Source organism: Carassius gibelio, chromosome B24, assembly GCF_023724105.1.
Source record: "Carassius gibelio isolate Cgi1373 ecotype wild population from Czech Republic chromosome B24, carGib1.2-hapl.c, whole genome shotgun sequence".
NCBI lineage: Eukaryota > Metazoa > Chordata > Actinopteri > Cypriniformes > Cyprinidae > Carassius > Carassius gibelio.
The window spans coordinates 2,561,777-2,580,058 of record NC_068419.1 but is presented as its reverse complement, the minus strand read 5'-3'; the positions used below and the strand labels follow the sequence as shown (position 1 = coordinate 2,580,058).

At 35.6% G+C, this 18,282-nt stretch overlaps 1 protein-coding gene across 5 annotated transcripts in view; it reads left to right on the top strand.

Moving 5' to 3' along the window:
* Window positions 1-18,282, top strand: part of LOC128013529 (ankyrin repeat and fibronectin type-III domain-containing protein 1) — a 70,719-nt gene that overhangs the window by 32,750 nt on the left and 19,687 nt on the right. For 4 of the 5 annotated variants that reach the window (XM_052596619.1, XM_052596621.1, XM_052596620.1 and 1 more), the window contains 2 exons: window positions 3,971-4,011; window positions 11,483-11,605. In XM_052596619.1, coding sequence (XP_052452579.1) covers window positions 3,971-4,011; window positions 11,483-11,605 — 164 coding nt within the window. Of the gene's footprint in view, window positions 1-2,240; window positions 2,425-3,970; window positions 4,012-11,482; window positions 11,606-18,282 lie in introns of those variants that run through there. The other variant, XM_052596622.1, reaches the window with a different exon arrangement.

Sequence of the window (18,282 nt, the reverse complement as noted above, 5' to 3'; positions counted from 1 at the left end):
GTGTGTCTGGAAGAGAACGCAGGGCTACAGATTCTGACTCTGAATTACCAGACTTTTAGTTTTGGTTAGTTTAAATCTCCCAGTGTGTGTTTATGATCATATATTCATATACAGTCAGCATCACTAGTACATTAACCTTGTCTTTCGAGTGACGTTTGCCCAGCCAGTGTTCCTAATCCCTGAATGACATTATTGGAGCTCTCTGATTGGTCGAGACACCGCTGCCATGGCAACTTCAGCAGGCATCGCTTCCCTACTATAGACAAGTGTGTGTCGAGTGTGTCTGTGTTTTAGTTAGTTTAACATTACAATTGTGATTTACAGTCCTAAAAAAATTCTAGAGTGGATGTGCATTTTCCTGTCCATGCATGGAGTTTTAGAAAGCTGGATCTGTTGAAATCTAAATTGTAAATTGTTATAGTTATTTTATATAAATAGAAATATTAGTAAGGCTGTCTGTGATTTGTCTAAATGTATATAAAAAAAGTTTTTTAAAATGTTGCATATAAAATCATGAACTAATGAGAAAATGTGCTTAAACTAGGAAAATTCATGGATATTAGTTCTTCAAAAAGTGTAAAAAGCCCTATTTTTTGTTTTGCATCTAAAAGGTGATTGTTTCTAAAAACATCATTAGTATATTACTGTGATTTATCTGTTAATGCATCAGATATTCTTTTGCAATTAAGGGCCCTATTTTAACGATTTAAATGCAAAGTGTGAAGCACACGGCGCAGGTGCACTCAGGGCCCAAATTTTGCAAGTTTTCTATTTTATCGACGGAAAGTCGGAAAGTATATTAAGTGTAGAAGAAATTTGTATTAATATTTTAATTATAAAATTTTAAATAATTGAAATCTATTTTTATTTTCTAAAATAAGTTAAATGTAATTTATTAAGTGTATTATGGTTTTCTGTTGATGTGTCATACTTTTCACAGTTAAGTTTAATACTCTGAAATTATATGTGTATTTAAAGTTTTTCTTTTAATGGTTAAAGCATATAATATATTTAAGTATAGGATTATATTTTAATATAATTTACAGTAAATTATAACCTTATAATCATTCAAAATTGTTCATAATAAGTAAATTATTATGATTTTTTTGTTGATGCATTAAATATTTTTTTCAGTTATAGTTTTAATATGATGAAAATTGTATGTGAATGCAGAGTATATAAAATGTATTAAAATATAATTAACTAAAAATGAATATTTAATATAGAGTACTTTAATAGTGTTTAAAATGTAACATTTGAAATAATTAAAATATATTATTTTCTAAAAAAGCCAAATGTACTTTATACTGTTTATGCTTTATATAAGATGTAGTGTAGCATAGTAGCTGAATGATTCTTTTTTCAAACTAGAAGATTATTTTTAAAACATGGATTATTAATTTGTAGTATTCTTTTACAGGTAAAAACTTTTTGGTATTATGTAGACTTTGTGAAGTATATAGGGAATATATCAATATTTTTAAAAATAAAATTGTAAATATAATTTATGTTTAAACTGTATGCAGCTAAATGATTATTTTTTTTAAAGTTAAACATTTATTTCAGAGTTGCAAGACATAAAAAAATATTATTATTAATACTGACAATTAAATATTGCATATTTACAAATGCATCTATTTATTTCATTGTCTGTTAGTCCAGTGCATCACTGAAGAGCAGGTTCATTCACAGAAAAGCAGCTCATTTTCAGGAACACAGATCATCATGCACAGCAGCTTCCTCACCCGAAGCCGTTTTTTTTTTAAATTGCATTTGTTCGGCTGCTAGTCTGCAAGCTTCTGAAGGAATATTTGAAGAGCTGCTAATGATGCCGCTTTAACTAAATCAATGGAACAAAAGAGAAACGGCATGACATAAAAGAATAAACGAGAGAATCAGGAGCTGATATTTCATACCTGCTCCTCTGCATTAACCAAATGTCAAAGAGAAATAAACACCTGCAGCAAAAGTGACTGACAGCTGATGTTCTGAGCAGTTTAAGATCAATACATATGGAAAATAAAACTAGTTAGTGAGTCACTGACGACAGATGAGATCAGCACCTGCTCAACAATGAGTCAAATGTGCTGCTAACACACAGCTTTCCAAGTGTGATGCGCCACTGGCCTTTAGTTTAACTTTTATTGTTGCAGCAATTAGTATTCAGCACCGTTTAGAACACCTCCCTCCCTCTCCCTCTCTCTCTCTCTCTCTCTCTCTGTTTACTGCACAGTTAGTATAGCTTATCGCCTGGCAACCACAATAAAAGTACACCAAGTCAGCAGCAGCAGAGCCAGGGTCTGATGAAACACTAGAACACCTCCAGCAGCGAGAGAGAGAGAGAGAGACAGATGTGTGTTTGAGTTGGTCTGCACCTGAAGTGAAGGGAAGACGAGTGTGACAGGTGAAACTGGAAGTGCACAGGTATGTGATCAGTGTACGTGTGTTTAGTAGTTTTGTTAAGCGGTTTTTGCGTACTAATCACACTCGATGCGTGTGGACTGCGGTGTTGAGAGATGTTCTCAGTGAGAAGTTCTGCTTTGGTCAAGGCACTCATTTGAGCTGATGAACGGTCAGTTGGTGTGGTTTGCCGCTGCTGAGGTGTGATGATGTTCTGTGACTGCAGCAGAGGAAGGTGAACAGGTGGATGAATGAGTTGGTATGAGGGAAGCGTTGAGATCTGGCTCTAGATGTTCTGAATGTGTTTCTCGGTGTCGGAGACTCTGACAGGTAAAGGTCAGGATCACAGCGGAGCTCCTCCACACTCCAGCTGATCCAACCGCTTTGAAACAACCACACACCTTCAAAGGTCACCACATCTGTCTGTCTGTCTGTGTGTGTGTCTGTCTGTCTATTTGTCTGTCTGTCTATCTATCTATCTATCTATCTATCTATCTATCTATCTATCTATCTATCTATCTATCTATCTGTCTGTCTGTCTGTCTGTCTGTCTGTCTATCCATCTGTCTATCCGTCTGTCTATCTATCTATCTATCTATCTGTCTGTCTGTCTGTCTGTCTGTCTGTCTATCTATCTATCCATCTGTCTATCCGTCTGTCTATCTATCTATCTATCTATCTATCTGTCTGTCTGTCTGTCTGTCTGTCTGTCTGTCTATCTATCTATCCATCTGTCTATCCGTCTATCTATCTATCTATCTATCTATCTATCTATCTATCTATCTATCTATCTATCTATCTATCTATCTATCTATCTATCTATCTATCTGTCTATCTGTCTATCTATCTATCTGTCTATCTGTCTGTCTATCATTTTGTCTATCAGTCTGTTGTTATTATGTCCATCGGTTAGCCACCATTCTGTCATTCTTTCAATCTAACGTTCTTTCCATCTTTCTGTTGTTATCTATTTATCTTTATATTCTGTTATTTTGTCTATCATTCTGTTTAATGTGTCTGTTATCTACCCAGCCAGCCATCCATCCATCCTTCATTCTCTTGTTCTTTCTATCTGTCGTTCTTTGTTATTCTGTTGTTCCATCCATCCATCCATCTATCGTTCTATTAATCATTCTGTGGTTCTGTCATTCCATCATTATTCCATCCATCTATTCATCTTGTCCATCTCTCATCTACCCGTTTAAACCATCATTTCATCCATCCCTCCATTGATAGTTGAATAGTGAAGGGTTAATGTAAGGTCAGGCAGACGTCTGACTGTGTGTGAGCACACTTATCTCATGCCTGCTTACCAAATGAACAAATAAAGGCCATCAAATACTAATTTGAGTTTAAATGACTGGATTATGAGAGAAGAGAGTGTGAAGTGATACATGAAGCAGATACAGTCATTATCCCAGTCAACAGTCAATATTTGACCACAGAATCGAGCGACTGACCAATCAGAATCGAATATTCCGGAGTGTAATAATCTGTTAAATGATGCAGTGTTTTGAGATGACTGTATTTCTGTAAATTGGTGGTAACGCTGTGTTTGTGTGTGTTTCAGAGTCTGGGCTCCATCGACAGGAAGGGAACGCGGCAGAGAAGGTGAGACACGTCTGTGTCATGCTCTCGTTTGGGTGATGCTAGGGTTAAACATGGCATAGGCATGTGTTTGACCTTAACTGGTCCAAGTGACCCACAGAACAGAGAGAGAATCTAGTTTTCTGGAGTAAGCATTTATAATGCCAACCTAAATCCGATTATGTGTTAGTCTGAACTGTTCGCCAAAGTGGGAACTTATTTCTTTCTTCTGAGAGAATTCAAAAGTGAGAATTTTTTTTTCCTTCGGGGCGTTTCTTCATTTTTTGAATGCATAACATTTTATTTTAGGGGTAGAGTTAGAATGTGTTTAGAGTTCATCTACAGTCAATTTAATTAGCTTAAAATTCTAATATCCATGTAATGGATTTTCTAAAAGTTGACAAAATTAGCAGATATATGCATGTATACAGTCCTACAGTACAGTACAGATGAGTTGTTGCTTTGTTCAATAACATAGATTCACTTAGTGATAATCAATAAAGAACGAAGAGATTATAATAAACATTGAGTTGAAAGTATGCTTGTCACGATAAAAACTTTTTATTGTGTGATATATTGCCCCAGAAATAATTGCCATAATCAATTATTGTCATTTTAAAGACCATTTTATGCCACTGAATATAAAATCATAACAACATAAAATGCAAGACCTACACACTTCGCAAATGACAACAAACTTTTAATTTTTTAGAATTTTTATATCATGGAATTTGAGTATCTAAATATTAGATACCTTAAAAACCTTAATAAATAGTAAATAAACTTTTTTTTTTTAACAAAAAGTGCAAAGTAACGAGTAGAAAAAGAAAAAGTAAAATACACAATGACTTTGTATGGAGATTTTTCCATCTACAGATTTTCCCGGACCTTCTTTTCTCTGTAAATTACACTATTACACTATTAGACTATTAGACACTATTGCTGAAAAACACAATCCCTACAATGCACAAAGGCACAGATCACTAAACGAAACCAAATCTGCAGATGAAACTTGTGTTACCTGTGGGTTACACATCACTTGTATTTGCACATCTGTGTTGCATCTCAACAGTAAGTGTCTTAAATATTTTAGTGCTCCGACATGTTAAATCATCTCATTATTGTGGGTCTGAGTCTGTGAATTATGAAACTGTCACACAATGTAGCGTAGGAGAGCCTTCCTATCAACAAGAACACCATGTTACCTTGGTTACTCCATTGAAAATGGCAGATCTCCTAAATCTGTCACTAATGGCTGACTAATGAGAACTGAACTGCTGATCGGATCTGATCAAAGACGAAGCCTTGTGTTCCTCTCTGGGTAGGTTATGTAAAGCTGCTTTGTGAGATTTCTCACCCCAGATCGATGAAAGCTGATGTAGTGTTGGTTATTTGGGCTAATTAGTATGTCATCATTGTCAGTAATTAGTTAGTGTGTGTGTGTGTGTGTGTGTTCTGGTTGCAAATAAACAGCTCCCTGTAGCAGTTTAACAACGAGTCCTTTCCAGAGGCAATTTTTCTTCCTTGTTGAAAGTGAAACGCTATGCCAAGCAACAAAATCATATTTAAAGATTTCACAAAATCTAAAATCAAACTGACAGCAAAAGTTCAAAAGTTTGGGATCAGTAAGATTTTTAAATGTTGAATGTAAAAGAATTCTTCTGCTCACCAAGGCTGCATTTATTTGATCAGAAATACTGTAAAATTTGTAAATATTATTTCAATTAAAAAACTTTTTTTCTACATGAATATAGTTTAAAATGTAATTTATTTCTGTGATGCGCAGCTGTATTTTCAGCATCATTCCTCCAGTCTTCAGTGTTACATGATCCTTCAGAAATCATTGTAATATGATGATTCGCTGCTCAAGAAACATTTCTGATTATCAATGTTGAAAACAGTTGTGTTGCTTCAAATTTTATTTTTCAGAATTCTGTGATGAATATACAATTCAAAAGAACATGCATTTAAATGTTTTCACTGTCACTTTTGATCAATTTAATGCCTCCTTGATAAGTAAAACTATTAATTTCTTAAATGAATTAAAAAAAGCATCCTTTTGAACATTTTAGAGACCTGTCGCATAGAGTATATCCCATAAGTTGTCTTCAAATCAAATTGAATATGAATCACTTTTTCCATTTTTTTTTACCTAAAAATGTGTGTAGACAGTTTATTTTTTGAACATAACTCTGAAATATACAATTTTGTTTGTGCATATGCGGTTTACTTGCTGCTAAGTGTCTCGGACTAAATGCTGGCAAACTTTGGAAGACTTTCCAGTCAGGCAGACAAAATGAAACCTGTGTGGCCTCACGCTCAGTTAAGTCAAATTCAGCCAGTCACTTTGTTTTTGTGTGCAATTAGTGAACGAACTGAATTAGCGAGGAATAAAATGCATGCACCGTAACGGTCTCACGTTTAAACATCTAGCAAGCAATTGTGAACAAATCACATAAACCTTAAGTTGTCAGAATAGTTATTGTGGGTTGCATAACTAAAGGGAGAAAATCAAATGAATTAGCATGAGTGATATATGGCAGCAGTGTGCGCATGTTTCTCCGTCTCTCTCTCTCTCTCTCTCGCTGACCCACATAAGCATTTTTCACATAGACAGTCTAATAACTTTAATAAGTGTGCATGTTTCAGTGTTTGGTTTTGTGGTTGATGTGTGTATGTGTAAAGGTTGACTCAGCCATGTGTGTGTGTGGAGGGGCTGGCTTTGTGGTTTGTGTCTTTGATGTGGTTTGGCCATGAAAAGTCTGACGGTTCCCCAACAGTGCCGCGCCAGACACACACACACACACACACACACACCTCAGTAAGTAAGCCCCACCAGAGGAACTTTCCCGCGAAAACATTGCCTGGCATCTCACTCATTTCTGTGTGTGTGTGGCATCGTCTTTTCCATTCTCTCGCACACAGGCTTATATATGCGCAGGTTTGGCCGGAGGTCTGGTTGTAGGTATGGAGATGACACACCGGAAACCACCGGCTCGGAGAACTTCCTCACAAACACACGCTGTTGTGTGTTACTGAGCGTGTGTGTGGTTTACATCTATAAATGTATGACACGTTCACACACTCGTGATCTGCCCCAGCAAAAAACAAATCACTGTGATGGCCGTCTCCACTGTGATTGGAATCTTGACGCCTGTGGAATTGTGGGATTCTGGAGGGAACGACAAGATGGGAGACGCTTTCGTCCATTACGGCATTCCGGCAAAGACCACAGAGAGAGAGAGAGAGAGTGAGAGAGAAAGAGAAAGAAAGAGAGAGACTGGGCGAGTAGGTGGGCCTCTAGAGAAGCCACTTTTATTTCGGAGTTCTGGGAAAATGAATCAGAAATGTGTACTAGACTGTACTATATGTGTTTATAGCTGTATTAGATTAGATTACATTCAACTTTATGTCATTGCACATGTGGGTACAAGGCAACGAAATACAGTGATATTAGGTGTTGATATTCTTTATAATCGAGAATATACCTACTATTCAGCTTCGGAATTTACTTTTTGACTAGAGGTCGACCGATGTATCGGTATTGCCGATTAATCGGCACCGATAGTTGATTGCTGAACAATGCTGCCTTTTTAAATTCAAATTTGTTTTCCAGATTTGGTCCAAATTTTGTAATTGCAATTCAAATTTAAATGTCAGGAAGAAGAATGGGAATTAATTGCAATTCAAAAAAACTAATTTAACTTTTTTTTTTTTAAACTAGCATAATCGAGACAAACGTTTAACCTTGATTTAAAGTTTTGCGAAAATTTTAAGAAGCCTTAGAATTTGATGGTGTATATAGGTGATGGATGGACAGAGATGGACAGATAGAGAAAGAGAGAAATTGTTGAATGGAGAGATGGATAGAGAGAGAGATTGAGTGGTATGGATAGATGAATGTTTGAATAGACAGATTGATAGATGGAGGGAAGGAAGGAAGGACGGATTGATTAATAGAGAGAGACAGATAGAGAAACTGAGAGAGAGACAGATAGATATATGGATATTTAAATGTACAGATAGATAAAAAGATTGATATATAGAGGGTTAGAGAGATTAATGGAAATCTGAATGTATAGATGGATGGATGGATGGATGGATGGACGGATGGACAGATAGATAGATAGATAGATAGATAGATAGATAGATAGATAGATAGATAGATAGATAGATAGATAGATAAATGGACATTTAACTGTTCAGATAGATAAAAATATTGATATATAGAGGGTTAGAGAGATTAATGGATATCTGAATGTATAGATGGATGGATGGATGGATGGACGGACAGATGGATGGATGGATAGATAGATAGATGGATATTTAACTATTAAGATAGATAAAAAGATTGATATATAGAGGGTTAGAGAGATTAATGGATATCTGAATGTACAGATAGATGGATAGATGGATGAATGGACGGATGGATGGATAGATAGATAGAAGGATAGATTTAATATATTTTTTGGGATTTGTATGGAAGAACACTTCATTTCCCAGAATGCATCACTGATGTTGAATTTATTTGAATTGTGAATTCAGTAAATTCCAGTTAAACTTCCATTGAGGGGTGTGACTGATTCAAATTAAATTCACACTCATGATTTGAAGATTCAGTCAATTCTTCTCTTCTGAGACATTTTAATGATGAGATTTGTTCTTTGAGCACACAAGCCCCAGCACTAATGTGTGTGTGTGAGGGTCAAAGCCTTTAAATGGAATAACACACATCTGATGTGTGGTATGGAGAGCTTTTGTTTTAGCCCTAACTAACCAGTTTGTGTCTGCGCTGGCACTGCTGTTTAATACTGCGTGTGTTTGGTATTTATGTGCTTGTCTAATGAGCAGCCTGGGCCGAAGCGCTGGATCTGTGCGCCCATCAACATCAAACAACACAGACAGACGCTCGTCTCTCCCTCGCTCTCCAGATCCATTCCAAAACCTAGCCAGACGCCTACCTAGACAGCATAGAGATAGAACTGCCTTCACTCAAAATACTTTGAATTGTGTGCCAAATTTCCATTAACAAACTAATTAACTTAATCAGTCAGTCACACATAAATGAAACCGGCCAGATTTGGGTTAAGTAATAATATTTTCAAAATGCATTTATTAATATTTTTATTAGTACTACTACAGAAATCTGACCTGTTTTATTTAGTATGCATTTAGAAATGATGTTATATCAACTATTTATATAGAATTGTTCTATATTTTATACAATATTTAATGCAGTTACATCAGAAGTAACTGTTATTACTTTACTTTTAAGGAAAAAGTTACAGTAAGTAATTACTTAGTAATGCATTACACCTAACACTGCTGCCAATTATGCATCTCATCAAGTTTATTCACTTTTTTTGTTTAAACGATGTACCAAAAATACCAGTTCATTTATAAATCCATTTCATTTCATCTGAATATTGCTTGTTCACCACTAGCCATATTTTAACCATGTTGATTCTTTGTAACTGAATTAATATAACTGATTTCACAATGGTGATTCTAAGCAATTTTATTAAATGTATTTTGAAAATATTCAAATAGAGGCACAAAGTTAATAAACCAAGTCATGCTTTTTTGAGTGCATGACTCTTATTTGTTGGTTATTGTGTTTTTAAAATACATTCAGTTAATTGTTACCATTACAGAAGTCTGTTTCATTGATGTATAACTGGCAAATATGCATACAATTATTTGTTTAAAGCTGTGCAATCAAAATGCATGGACATTTTATATGCAGTTCAAATACATAAATTCTTAATTTAAGCACAAATATTTTTTTGAGTGTCCTGTCGGCCAAATTCATCAGTGCATCCTTCATAAAGAAGGCAATCCCAGAATGCTTTGCGCAGCTGAGTTGATTTTGAAACAGATCTCTCGCTCTCTCTCTCGCTCTCAATCATGTCTAAAAGTGCATACGAATTAACTTGTGCTGTGTTTATGTTTGGTATTTATTTTTACTCCGGTGTTTGTGTGTATGTGTCCGTACGGCGTGGGTGAGCTCTTGAAGGAGGTGATGTCATCACTCAGGCCTTCCTACTGTAAGAAATCTTCTAATGGCATTACATCAGCACATGGGACCCCGACCGAGCGCAGTGTCATCCAGAACAGCTGCCGGCGGAATCAGATTCATCCCGCTGTCCTTCTTCCTGTCTTATTCCCAAACGGCTTCTATCTAGGAACATTCCCTCTAGAAATACGGATGCGGTCACCTCTCGGTGGCCTTGTCCTTCACTGTTTAACCATTCTTCAGTCTCACTTGTTGACAAGTTTGTCATTAAGAGATTGCAGGATCGTTCATTCACGCATTTACAGCGCTGTCAGCCTCTCACACACACACACACACACACACACACACAGATCTGCATATATAGTGTCTGCTTCTAGTGTTGTGACGACACTGTTGCTAATAACCACAAAATCAACACACACAGTCCTTCTTACATTGAGTTTTACAAGATAATCTCACAGAGGCGTTCCAGGTCATATTGCACATTATTGCGACATTAGTTTTTGATTATTAGACATATTTTCCTTCCAAGTTTTTAAAAAATGTAGCATAAAATAGTTTCAGACCTCATTAAAATCTTCATAAGAAAAAAAAAACTGTAAACAAAGTTTTAGGATTTGGAAAAATGTTGAAATATCTAATTTATTGTTTTTTTAAATTTCATTTGTTTATTATTTGGTTATAGTTTCTACCTTTATTATTATTTATAATAGTAGTAATAATAATTATATTATTAAAAATAGGCCTATTTGAGTAGTTTTTCATGATGTTTGTCCTTTTAGTTTTGGGCGAAAGGATTTTTGATTTAACCAGTATAAAACATTTACATATTTTAAAGTGATGGTTGCTTGTACTATTTGTTTGTAATTAAAGATCCAATATTTAATACACACGAAACATGATGGAACAATATGTTGGAATATATTTGGTGAAAACCTGGAAATAAACAAGATTTTAGGATTTTGAAAAATGTGAAACAATGGAAATATGTTATTTTATTTATTTATTTATTGATTTTAATTGTTTATATTTATTGTTTGTTTTGTTATAATTGTCCATATTTGTATTATTATTTATTATTAGTATTTTATTACTGTCCATATTATTATTATTATTGTATTTTTTATGTTTTATTATTTTATATTTGTATTATTATTATTAGATTTTTATTCTTTTTCTATTGTTTGTTTGTTTGTGCTTATTATTATTCATTCTTTTAGTTTTGGGCTTGAAGGATTTTTGATTGAAGTGATAGAAAAAGTAGATCTGCATTTTTAAAGTGACACTGAATTTACTGAAATTAATTGTTTGTAATTGAAGATGAAATATTTATGAAGGAACTTTGATGGAAAATGTTTGGTAAAACTCTGGACTGCTCTCAGGCAGCTTGTGTGTGTGTGTGTGTTTTAGGGAAACATTGAGTAAATCAGTGGATCTATTACAGTAATCATGCTATTTGCGTGTGTTTGTGTTTCTCAGGACTGAGTCTGGGATCGTGAAGTTCACCCAGAGACTTTCTTTGAAGGACAAACACTGCAAGGAGGACAGGAGTCAGTCGTCCAGACCTCCGGCCTACAGGAGGCGCTCTCTCAGCGTAGACTGGTAACAAAACATTTACATCAATTCACTAAATCAATCAGCTAAAAACCAGTTCGCGAGAGGTTGACCAGACAGTTTGGCTCAACAGATGCCAGAAAAGCCGTGCTGGCTCTGAACGCCGCTAGTTAGCCGTGGTTTTTCCTCCGCTCATCTCTACAGACATCATGACTCCAGCTCTGACTGTCTCTGCTCTCCACCCTCTCCGTCTGTCACGGCTGATGCATGTCCAAAACTCACAAATCTGACTCACTTCCAACATGCTTTTCTTGGGAGCTTTTACTGAGATCATCAACATGCACATTGTTTTAAAGGCACATGAATCTCTCTGCCCCTTTTTTCTTTGCCGTTTAAGAAAAATTACCAGACCTTAACCACAATTACTCATTTTGGAAATTCTTTAATGGTGCTTCAAAGTACTTTAATGAATAGCATGGTATTAAGTCAGATTTGTGTAGTGCTTTTTACAATTCACACACATTGTTTCAGAGCAGTTTTATGTGAAATCATGATGTTAATAATGGTAATGCATTTATCAGATAATATAATAAGATTTTGTTACGATACAAGCAATCAAGCAGTTGAGATTTGCTGTATAGTAAATATTGCTTTATGTGAGCATTTATGTGACTTACTTCATATATCCAACATTATTTAAAGAGCTGGTCATTAATATAGTTATACTAGCAAACATATAATTAAATAAGCTCAAATGATTTTATTTAAAAAGTTATTTTTGATAATTTGTATAAATATAATTAGACTGCATACGTAGATAAACTTTTTTGGTTGAATAAAATATGTTTATGATATTTAATTTTATCACGTTGGACTAAAATGTACTGACTTTGTTCACAATAGTATAACAGCTTCCCAAAACTGGATAACTTTTGTACTTTTTAGGGATTTTTTGTAACTTTGTTACACTTGTGGTCTTCCCAGTCAAAAATGACCGGCATATAAATGATTCATTATACTTTATTACTACCAAATATTGGATTCAATCTTTTTGACAGCTTGTTTTCTGTAAGTTAGCACGTGTTTTGTATTTCTTTTTGGAACTGATTGATCCTAGACCTCAATGATCTGAGCTCATGCACCTTGACATTGTCAAAGTTATCCAAAAAATCTTTCACTCCAAAATGGACCTACAACAAATCAGTTCCAAGAAGAAACCTGCGTTAATCAGAATATTGAATCCAAGATTTGGTGGTTATACAGCATAATGAGAGATTTACAGGCAATTTTTAAAAGGCCAGTCGTTTTTAACTGGGAAAATGTATTTAAAGGTATAGTTCACCCACAAATTAAAACTGCATCTTCTGTTGAATCGAAAAATCAAATATTTTGGTTGATGGTACCCATAAATGTGTATTGATTCCCTGTTTGACGGCTCTGGATATACTGACACGTCCGCCATCTTGGAACGGTCAACGTGACATAATTTCCATAATAATCAATGAATATTCAAATATATACAAGTGTATAACTTGCTGTTGTAGATGCACATGGTCAACGCACTCAATGGTTTGCAGACCGTTCCAAAAATGGCAGATGGCTTGGGTATCACCGCCCATAGAAACAGTATCTATATCTATGATGGTACCCATTGACTTCCATAGTAGTTATTTGTTCATGTTGTGGAATTCACTGGCTACCATTCGTTAGATTATCTTGTTTTACGTTCAACAGGAGAAGACTCTCACACAGTTTGGAAACAACTTGAGGTTGAGTAAATGATGACAATTAAAATTGTAGCAAATTTTTCCTTCAAGTAAATGAGTTTTAAAGTAAGTATTTAAATCATCTGTTTGTAAACCTGCTATGCACTTCCCAAACTGTGAGTTTATGTGCTTCTGTTTGTGCATGAGAAGAGGTGCGTGTTGGCGGTTGTGGCATATGGCAGATTGGGAGCCGGGCTCCAGAGACGTATATAGCTCCAGGGAGTCTCGGGCCGGCGTGTCCCCAGGATGTAGCCACCCTGGCTGGGCGCGATGCAGGCAGGGCCCCCCTGTTTTCAGGGCCGTGCAGAAACTCAGGCAGACTCCGTGTCACCTCCTGCACGCCGAGCTGTCTGTCGCCAGAGCCTCTTAGACAGGCCTAACATCACACACACATGTACAGGGCCGATGCACAAAGACACATCGACGCACACGCATTCATACATTGATTGATCCCGCGCTCACATGTGCGTCTCGGAACATCCCCATGGCGACGGTCTTCTGTCTCTGCCCATCAGAATTAGAGAGATTTGCCCCCTGGGGTGGGGGGCAACAGGTGGCGGGCAGTTGTACTCCACACAGCAAACAATCTCACAGGGGAGCGACTACTACTGCGTCAACACACGCGCATACCGCCGCATGCACACAAATACTCCCGCGCTTAATCTCTTAATCTGAGCGGATTAGAACGCATACGCCCGCCACAGAAACACGCAAACGTGCGATGGGAAAAGACCACGGCTTTACTGCGTTAAACAAACTCGCTCCTGTTCTAATGCCATCAAAGCGCCACCCGTTCATGTGTGCATGGGTGAGTCTCACGAAACACACTTCACGGCAAATTCAAATGAAATTGCATTTCATTTCATGAAAAAATGTAACTTTTTGGAGGTTTTTGTTTCTGACAATCTTTTATTTATATAGTTATAATGCAGAAAGTGTATATATTAAACATTATACCTTTTAAAATATATTAAAAAAAAATTTAAACATTTTGAAGACACTGCAGGCAAGAAAAGGTCAATTTTGTGGTCAATTTAGTTTTTTCTAATTTTATTCAATCCCCTCCCCCATTTTTTTCAATTATTTATTTATTTATTGCAATTTTGAGTGATGATTTTATCTATCTATCTATCTATCTATCTATCTATCTATCTATCTATCTATCTATCTATCTATCTATCTATCTATCTATCTATCTATCTATCTATCTATCTATCTATCTATCTATCTATCCAAAATATGCCAGCACAAAGAATTTACTTTTTTTTTTTTAGTAAATTAAAATTTGTATCCTTTTAATCTGTATTATGAAAATGTATAATAAGAATCAGTATTGAGAAAAAAGAAACTGAAGTTAAACATCCAGAATCTTTAAAGTAATGACATTTTCTGGTGGAAATTTTGCTACATTCTTAAAGATGTACATTGATTATACAAAACATAATATTTTATTTCTTGTCTGTTAATTTTGAGGTGAAATGTGAGATTCTGATTCTGAAGTGTGTTTGCGTGCTGAAGATCTCAGTGGTGACAAGCGAAGCGGTCGGCGTGTCTTTCAAGCGGCGAGGGAATCAACTGATTAGCTTTGATTCCCCATTGTGTGTGTGAGAGGTCGAAGGGTTAGACTGGCTCCACTAGGCCTGAAGTACACAAGAGAGAGAGAGACGGATTCTGTTGACCCTGGTAACACACACACACACACACGCGGTAATACTGTCCTTGCTGCCCCCCTCCTGTTGCTTACTGTCACACACACTCCCCCTCCAAATTTTGGCTGGTCGGACTGCAGTCTGTCTGGTGCCAAGAATCAAATTTCAGACTCTCCTTCTCGCAGCCACATATAACCCTGGGAGAGGAGTCCCTCTGCCCCTTTTCCGTCTGTCATAGCCAGCTACTCTAAAAGAAAGAGAGACGTCGTCCCGTCCGCTCTTTGCGCATTTGTCATAAAACATTCCAAATGTCACCAGAGTTTCATTTGATTGATGACGACGACGGGAAAGAATTGGCATGTTACTTCGACTGAAGTTTCTCGTCACATATTGTTATCGGTGCATCTATTGCAGTCATTTATTGCCATAAACTCCATACTTGCTGTTGTTTAAAATCAAGCGTTTTTCTAAATGTATACTTAACAGGTGAAATCCAATGTTTGATATGTATTACCTACTGGCTAGCATTACCTGATGTTCTTACTTGGTTATATTAATTCAATGCAATGCAACTGAATTGAATTACGTTGAGTCAGAGAATGTGAATTGCTCTTACAGTTGTTTTGCAATTGTGATCATTCTATGAATGCAACACAAATATATAATCGTTAGCTACACTGTAACTTCTACATTTACATTCCAGATTTTAAATTAAGTGCTAAATAACTAAACTAATAATCATGCACTTTTTTTTGAGGATGCATAATTCACAGTCAAACGTATCAATGTTGTAAATAAAACTTTTTTTCCATTGATTTTCTCTACAGTAATTTCAAACACTGTGAAAAATGCTGCTGCAATTAGTTAGAATAAATTCAAATTTGTTGCCATGCCTAAATCCACTAAATAAAATAAAAATAAACTAAATGTATAATTCTAAGCCAAGCATGAACATTTAAATTTTTTACATTTACATTTGCTAAAGTACGTACTCTGTCAAAATCATCTTTTACTAAAATCAAACGCTATATCTGTTGACATTAGTTAATGCACTGTGAACTAACATGAACATTTTTATTCATATTAGGAAAGGTTAATAAATCCTGTAAAAACTACTTTTATTGCATGTTCATGTAATGCATGAACTAATGTTAACAAATGAGATCTTACTGTAAAGTGTTAGGAAAAGAAAAAAAAAAGCTTTATCTTTGTTCTTGCTGTCAGTGTTTATCTGTTATGTGTAAAATTGACATTTTAATATACAAAAATGACATTTCATTTCTATAATCTGATGCACTTTTGCTAAAATAAGGCCTGAATAGCTATTTGGCTATTGGTTAACATTACTGAATGGCCTGAATGATGAATGGTATTAATAGAACATTTCAGAGAAAGTGCGATTTTATCATTTTTTTTTACGAAATATGATGTTTTTTTTGCTTCATGCATTGACAAATTGTGCAGAATAAGCCCAGGAACGCCATTAAGAAAGCACAGAATGTTCCCGTTGTCATTTATTTCCTGTATAGCAACATCAGATCTAAAAAACAAGTGACAAAAATACTCTCAGGCTTTTCTCGTTGTCTCACGTGAAACAAGGCGGATAATTTAGTGGCCACATTAGCAGTGCTATCGGGCAGAGTTTGATCTCGGAGGTAAATGTGAACATGTGTTCGGGGAAACGGTAAAGAGTAATCTCTTACCATCAGTGAGCTCAACACATGCACATGTGTGCGGGATTGCATGTGTTTATATGCGCCTACTGTTCTCAATGGCTATTATTCTTAGACGGAGGCATTACTCACTAAATTTTCCATACTATGGCCTATTCTCATTTAGCCTTGACTTACTGGACGTGTTAAATGTGCTTGTATTTGCGTGCTAAATTTTGCTGCGCCTTTTGATGTGATGCCAGACACAATCCCCAGATATTTGAGCACTTTTGCCCCTAACTTGGCTGTGTGTGTGTTACTGTGCGAGCATGTTTCAAACGAATAGCATTTTGAATTACAAATATGTTTCGAATTGAAAAATCAAGATGTTCTCCAGCGTGATTTGAGATTCAGTGGAAGAAGACAATCTGACTGTCTGTTCAAAGAGTCACATGATCAACATACAGAAGTGTTACAATGTGTCTTTGTTTGTGAATGTTTCAGAATTCTAAATCGTCCAGATTCAAATCAGATTTGGAATTCTGGGTTTTTCCGTGTGGTCTCAGACGTTTGGACCTCACAGTAGTTGTGTGTGTGTGTGTGTGTGTGTCTGTTCTCTTCTATCACTATTCCTCTGATGGGGTGCTGAGACGGCTGTGTTAACATGTGGTGTCCCTGTTTCTTTTGTCTTTCTCTCTTTATCCCTCGTTCTTTCATCTGCTAGTCTTTCATGTGAGTGCGCGCTGTTCGCTCGGCAGCCCGTGTGTTCGGCACAAGAGGAGAAACTTTAAGCCTGGAGATCAGCCGCCTTTGAAACGGATCCGGCCTGCCAGAAATATACCCACTTTTATCTGCACACAGCACATACCTGCCCGTTAAAATAACCGCGTTATTATCAGAGCACTCGGAGGTGTTCGCCTGTATCCCACGCGCCGTCCTAATACGAGAGCATTTGTGACAGTTGTAGTTCTTGGAGCGCTTTGTTCTCTTTCCAAACCTGAAGCCCCTCTGAATGAGTCTTCATATACGTTTCAATATTAATATATATTGTCAATCAATATAGGTTTTTTTAGCTACTGAGTATTAAAGTATGACTTTTAGTTCCTTCCATTCTTACTCATTTTATTTTTTTCAAGAATAAACCGCATTCATTTATTCTGTTTTAGAATAAGAATTTGCGAGAAAGATCGTAAGCGACTAAATTTAGGACTTATTCAGACTTTATTTAAAATGTTTTCTCTGAAAAGTTAAGCATAACTTTGCAACTCAAGTCAAGTAGTTTTTTTTATGTAATTTCAATAATAACAATCAGTATTAATTAATTAATAATAATTATAGTTTATTAGTTATTTATTAAAATTTTTAAGGATGCTTAAAATAAGGAACTATTAGTTGACGTTAATACATTAACGAAAATTAACTAACAACGAACAATACATTTTTACTGTATTTTTTTTTGCTGATTTAATTGAATTATCATCTCAGTTCCGTTAAAACAGCGCTTTAATAAAAATGTGCTAGTAAATATTGAAATTAACTAACTAAGAATAATACATTTATTTTTATATGATTAATGTTAACAAAAGGAACCTTATTGTAAAGTGTTACTGAAATATTTAATGGAAACAATAGCAAAAAAACCTGTTGAATATATTTTT